Here is a 6973-nt window from a genome sequence, read left to right on the forward strand (position 1 = left end):
TGAGTGGGTGGGTGGGTGGACAGATGAACAGGCAGATGGACTGATGGATGGATGGATACTTTGGATGGGTTGGGTGAGTGGGTGGGTGGACAGACAGACAGATGGACGATGGATACTATGGGTGGATGGACAGATGGATGGATGGATGGGTGGGTGGATACTGTGGGTGGGTGAATAGATGGATTGAACAGATGGATGGGTTGTTGAGTGGGTGGGTGGGCAGATGGATTGAAAGATGAATGGATGAGTGGATGTTTGGGTGGGTGGACAAATGGAGATGGATGGATGGATGGATGGATGGATGGATGGATGGATGGATGGATGGATGGGTAGATGGGTGAATGGGTGGAATGGTATTAGGAAACAAAGATCATCTCTGGTTCCTTTGTATCTATTGGTTTACAACTTGGTTTTATCCCCAGAGATTGTCTTACATGTAAACCAGGGTGAGACTGACTCAGGATAGCCTGAGCTATCTGTACTTACTTTGTTCTTACTGCCCCTGTCCTTACAGGTGGTCTCCATACTCAATAAAAACGGTAGTTCTCAGGGCCGGAGAGATAGCATGGAGGTAGGGTATTTGCCTTGCATGCAGAAGGACAGTGGTTCAAATCCCAGCATCCCATATGGTCCCCCAAGCCTGCTAGGAGCAATTTCTGAGCGTAGAGCCAAGAGTAACTCCTGAGCGCTGCCAGGTGTGACCAAAAAAAAAAAAAAAAAAGACCAGTAATTTTGGCAGGCAGCTTACTCTTCATATGAGGTAGAAGATTGCCAGACTACATGTATTTCACCCTCAACCTGGTTTGGATTATTTCATGTGTGATCCTGGTTCAGACATGTTCACCTGGGATTGGAGATACGGTGTGTGGGGTGATTTTACAGGAGGGTGGGTAGTAGATAGATAGATGGATGGATGGGTGAATGGATGGGTAGGAGGATTCTGTGGATGGATAGATGGGTGGATGGATGGGTGGATGGATTGATGGATGGATGGTTTTTAGGGGACCATAGGAGATGCCAAGGGTGAAACAAACACAGATCAGCCACATGCAAAAGAGCACCTCTCCCTGTACTTGTGCTGAACTGGCAGGGTCATTTCAAATCAGACAAAGTTGATCCTCTGGAAAGTATAAAACTAACAGCCTTAGCGAGATCAGAAATTGCAGCAGGTTCAGTCACCTTTGCATGTCTATGCAGTATTATGTCCGTGGTTGTGTCATGTTCAGGGAAATGTCATTTCCATGGCAGTGTCATGTCCCTAGTACTGGCTCCCAAGCTTCAGGGCAGCTGACAGCTGACTCTGTCCCATCTCAGCAGTCACTAAGCACCCATTTCTCATACAGGACATATCTCCAACTGGACAGAGTGTCTACTCTGCTGCACGTAGCTGAACTCATGACAAGAGGCTGAGGGGAGAGTGTCACTGCTGTGCCTCAAGGCAATCCAGGGAGGACAACTGCCCCACCCCATGCTCCAGGTTCTCTGACTCCTTCCAATTCTGGTCTGGTCTGGTTTGGGGGTTCCACCCTATGGTGCTCAAGGGCTCAGTGCTAGGGATCAAACACAGGGCACCAGCTAGCAAAGGCCAAGGACAGAGCCTTTCATTTTTTAAGGTGCCACTTTCTCGTTTGGGGGGAGGCCAGTCTAAGTCTGTATGTCCATTTGTCATGATAATGGAAACAAGCACCGCCAGAAGTGATCCCTGACAGCAGAGCCAAGAGTAAGCCCTGTGTTGTCACTTTACTGTTTCCTTTCACCTTTTTTAAGTCAATTAGTACAAGTACCTTAATTACACCAATCCTGACCCTCAGGTAATTTATGTTAAATTCTATCTTAAAGTAGCAGGGAAGCAGTAGATAAATAGAAGCTTGGCTGGCTCCGTAAGATCCAACATGCTGCTCAACAACCCCTGGTCAAAATGCACTTTTTCCATGACTGTCTGGTTTCTTGTGCGAAACTGCAAGCTGAGACTCCTCACCCTAAGCACTGCCAGGAATGATCCCTGAACAGAGTCAGAAGTAACCCTGAGCATCACCAGGAGTAACCCAGGAGTATGGAACCAGAAGTTTCCTTGAGCATTGCCAGATTTGGCTCAAAAAATAACCAACAAAAAGTGGAGAAAACTTTGCCTGCTTGGGTCCCAAGTTCAAACCTCTGCACTACATGCTCATACCAGCATCCCTGGGATGACCCTCCCACCACCTAGCATTCGCCTGAGAATAGCACAGCACTGCAGGTGTGACCCCAACAAAATCAAAGAGGGGGGAAGTACTTAGACCAAGGCTGCCTTGGTGTCCCAGAAGGGACCGTAGCTTCCTCATCATTGTCCCTGCTGCCTGCCCCATGGTCTCATCTGGAGAATGGTCACCTGGACCAGCCCGAGGAGTGGGTTGGGGAGTGGGTGAGTTTACACATTAGGCCTTCAGAGTACTGCCTGGTGTGTGGCCAGATGCTGTGTAAATGTTTGTGGAACAGAAACAAAGGGAGAGTGTGGGCTGGTGGTGCCAAGGCAAAGCCGGGATGACAGCAAACAAAGGCAGCCCAGGCTTGGCGCAGAGAATGCGGACACAGGCAGCACAGGGAAGCGGTGAGGGCCACCCGGCCAGCACTCGCCAACAGTGTTCCTGCTGTGTGTGTCAGCCCTGGTGCACCCAGAAGCGGACATAGAACCCAGGGTGAGGGCCAGGCTCCTGAGGAAGAGCATGCAGAGCCCCCTAAGGAAGGGCCCAGCTTCCCAAATTGCCAGGGTATATTCAGGATCTCCTTCCTGTGTGGGTGGGAGACTGGCACCTAGGCATCCGGCACCTGCCAGGCCCCACGCACAGCCCTGGTATTCCAGGGCAGAGCCAGCTGCACCTGTTCCGAAGCCCGAATTCCCTGCCCTAGCGCTAGAGGACAGCTGCTACCCGCCTGGGCCACATCCGGACAGCAAGAGAGAGGGACATGGGTCCTAGAAGCCGCCTCCGATGCCCCAGGCCACTCTGGTCCAGCCCAGGTGGCTCCTGGGTCCTAGGAGCTGGGGTAGCTCCCCACCCTGTGGAGATCATGTCCACGGACCTTAGCTCCGTTCCAGCAAAATGCCATTGACTATGGAGGTGTGTCCCAGTGCCTTGGGGTGCCACATGCCAAGGGACTTTCCACAGGGAGCCTACTCCCCACCAGCCCAGATCTGCTCTGCCTACTTCCTTCTTCTCTCCCTTCCTCTCCCCTCCTCCCCTCTTCTTTCCTTCCTTTCCTCTCCTCACCCACCTCTCCCCTCCCTTCCTTTTCTCTCATTTCTCATCCTCTCTTCTACTCTCCCTCAGCCCTTCTTCTGTACTGTCTCTCTAGCCCCTCAGCTACATATTTTAAAGATTAAATTTGGGGACCAGAGCGATAGCACAGCAGGTAGGTAGGGCATTTGCCTTGCATATAGCCAACCTGGGTTTGATCCCAGGCATCCAGTATGGTCCCCCAAGCCTGCCAGGAGTGATTTCTGGGCACAGAGTCAGGAATAACCCATGAGCCTTACTGGGTGTGGCCCAAAATAAAAACAAACAAACACCAAAAGAATATGTAAAATTGGGGGGCCGGGCGGTGGCGCTGGAGGTAAGGTGCCTGCCTTGCCTGCGCTAGCCTAGGACGGACCGCGGTTCGATCCCCCGGTGTCCCATATGGTCCCCCAAGAAGCCAGGAGCAACTTCTGAGCGCATAGCCAGGAGTAACCCCTGAGCGTCACAGGGTGTGACCCAAAAACCAAAAAAAAAAAAAAAAAAGAATATGTAAAATTGGGGCTGGAGTTTTAACAGGCCTTGAAGTGCTTCCCTTGTGTGGTGGCCTGGATCCCTCTTGGACCCACGAAGAGGAAACCCTAAACACAAACAGATGTAGACTAAAAACTAGGGGTGGATAGAGATGTAGAATTGGTCCACCAGTTCTTGCTTTCCATGTGGGAGTCTGGTTTGAGTCTCCCAACTCTGCATGGTCTCCTGAAGGCCACCAGGAGTGGCCCCTGAGCAGAGCAGCTCCAGCAGCTGTGGATGAAACACAACAAAACAGAACCCACAGGGGGCCGGGCGGTGGCGCTGGAGGTAAGGTGCCTGCCTTGCCTGCGCTAGCCTAGGACGGACCGCGGTTCGATCCCCCGGCGTCCCATATGGTCCCCCAAGAAGCCAGGAGCAACTTCTGAGCACATAGCCAGGAGTAACCCCTGAGCGTCACAGGGTGTGGCCCAAAAACCAAAAAAAAAAAAAAAACAGAACCCACGAAGTTTATCACACTTGCCTTATGTCCCCTGAGAACCCCAGGTGTGGCCTAATAGAAAGAATTAGTCTAGGGGCCGGCGAGGGTGGCACTAGAGGTAAGGTGTCTGCCTTGCAAGCGCTAGCCAAGGAAAGATCGCGACCGCGGTTCCATCCCCCGGTGTCCCATATGGCCCCCCCCAAGCCAGGGGCAATTTCTGAGCGCTTAGCCAGGAGTAACCCCTGAGCATCAAATGGGTGTGGCCCGAAAAACAAAAACAAAAAAAAAAAAAGAAAGATAAGTCTAAAAATTTTTTTTTAATTTTTTTTTCCTAAATAATTTAAATCTTTATGATGGGGGAGAACCACCCCAAATCCCTGAGTCCAGATGAGGTAAGGAACTGAATCTAGGGGACAAGCTCAGACTCTGTGGATGCCTGTCATTTCTAGGGGGCCCTCTAATCCTTCTAAGATCACAGGTCATGAAACATTCTGACCCCAAAATGTGGGTCTGTGAGTAGCATGGCAAGGAGACCCTTAGTTTCCCCGGCAGATGAATCTTCCTGGGACTTTCTATCTCCCCCCACTGGGTGCAGCTCGCATGCAGGGGTAAGTCCTCACTGAGAGGGTCACAGGACAGAGGCGAGGCTCAGGCCTGAGTCTCCTCCCGCCATTTGAGCAGCCTCTCATCCATGGCCTTGAGCGTAGATTCTTTCTTTACAAAACAGAAGCGTATTAAGTGGTCAAACTCCTTCTGGTGGGACGAGCTGGCGAAGACGGACACGGGATAGCAGCTAAGCCCTTGTTCTTCATCAACCACTTGACAAACCGACAGTCAAAGGCTTCATCTGGGGCACCAGGCAAGTCAGGCATCTTTTTCTTGAAGTCAGAGATGTCTACGACCATAAAGTAGCTGCCCTGGGACTTGATAGGTCTCAGGCCCACAGACTGCAGGCTGTGGATCATGTGGTCCCTGTTGTGCTGAACCGTCTGAGGAAAGCTTGAGAAGTAGCTGCTAGGTTGTCCAAAGTGCTGCATTTCCCACTCAAAGCTACGGGCTACTGCAACCTGGGCCTGTGTAGGGCAATGATAGATTGAGTTCAGGAGCCGATCAGGGCCCAGGGCCCAACCCACCTTCCAGCTGGTGGCACTGAAAGTCTTGCCAGCACTCCCAATGGTCTCCGTTCGCTCCCACATGCCAGGAAGGGAGGCGATGCTCACGTGTTCACAGCTATCGAAGACCAGCCACTGGTAGACTTCATCAGATATGCAGATGGTGTCGTGCTTTTGGCACAAGCTGGCCACCAGCTCCAGCTCAGCCCTGGAGAACACCTTTCCCAAGGGGTTGTGGGGTGTGTTGAGGATGAGTGCTTTGGTTCGTGGTGTGAACTTGCTGGCCAGCTCCACGGGATCCAGCTGCCAGTGGCTGCTAGAGGCCACTTCTCCATCCTGAACGGGGCTCGGCTTCAAGGACACAAAGACGGGACGCCCCCCTGCCATGAGTGTCATAGGTTCATAACAATCAAAGAAGGGTTCGATGATGATGACCTCATCAACTTCATCCACCAAAGCCTGAAAGGTGGAGAATAGAGCCCCGTAGGCCCCCACGGTCACCAACACATTGCTCTGTGGGTCTATGTCCTGGCCCAGAAGTTTTCCAAAGAAATGAGCCAGAATCTTGGTCAGTGGCGGGTAGCCAAAGGCCTTGGTGTACTGATTGAGCATGAAGTCTTCACTGATGGCGCGCTGGAAGGCCTCCACGGCAAAGTCTGGGGGTGCAAAGTCCAGAAAACCTTGCCCCAAATTCACCACGTCGTATTCCGCAGCCAGCTGGGTATATTCCACCCAGGGGTTCTTGTCGATCCCATTCAGCCTTCGAGACTGCAGCTGTTTGGCCATGGCGAGAGTCTGATGCAAGGACCGGATGGTGGAAGTTCCAGCCTTCTTTCCCTGCCCCAGGTTTTAATTTTTAAAAACAGAAAGAAACGCAGGGGCCAGAGGCACAACAGGGCATTTGCCTTGCATGCGACCAACCTAGAACGGACCCAGGTTCAATTCCTGCCATTCCATATAGTTCCCCGAGTCTGGTAGGAGCAATTTCTGAGCGCAGAGCCAGGAGTAATTCCTGAGCACTGCTGGGTGGGGCCCATAAAAATAAAAACAAACAAACAACAACAACAAACAGAAACAGAAAGATAGTAACACACAATAGTGTCTGGCTGAGGGCAGGGAGATAGGCCAAAGGCTGGAGACTTGGATCAGACCTAGCACCGCTTTGTTCCCAAGTACAGCCAAGAGAGATGCCTAATACTGATCCATCAGGACAGCCTGAGCAAGGCGGCAATAACCCAACACAAAGCAGCAGTTAATTAAAATAAATCAATAATAGAGCCAGAGCTAAAGCACAAGGGAAGGTGCTTGCCTTGCACGTGGCAGACCCAGGATTCATCCCAGACATCCCAGAGGGTCCCTCAAGCCTGCCAGGAGTGATTCCTGACTACAGGGTCAAGAGTAACCCCTGAGTGCAGCTGGGTGTGGCCCATAACCAAAAATCAGCATTCCATTTCAGAAGCTGAACTTCAAGTCTGGGCAGAGGGACTGGAGTGACAGCAGTAGGGTATTTGCCTTGCACTTGGCCGAGCCGGGACAGACCAGGGTTTGATCTCCGGATCCCATATGGTCTCCCGAGCCTGCCAAGAGTGATTTCTGAGCACAGAGCCAGGAGTAATCCCTGAGCACCACCGGGTGTGGGC

At 51.9% G+C, this 6973-nt stretch overlaps 1 protein-coding gene across 1 annotated transcript; it reads right to left on the reverse strand.

The window, feature by feature from the left end:
• Positions 1-4555: 4555 nt before the first annotated feature.
• On the reverse strand, positions 4556-6174 carry LOC126022376 (kynurenine--oxoglutarate transaminase 1-like). Its single transcript, XM_049783262.1, is given in 2 exon segments — positions 4556-5009; positions 5012-6174. Coding segments are annotated over 2 exon segments (1248 nt in total). The 5' UTR covers positions 6120-6174; the 3' UTR covers positions 4556-4869.
• Positions 6175-6973: the final 799 nt, after the last annotated feature.

Source organism: Suncus etruscus, chromosome 11 (assembly GCF_024139225.1).
Source record: "Suncus etruscus isolate mSunEtr1 chromosome 11, mSunEtr1.pri.cur, whole genome shotgun sequence".
Classification (NCBI taxonomy): Eukaryota; Metazoa; Chordata; class Mammalia; order Eulipotyphla; family Soricidae; genus Suncus; species Suncus etruscus.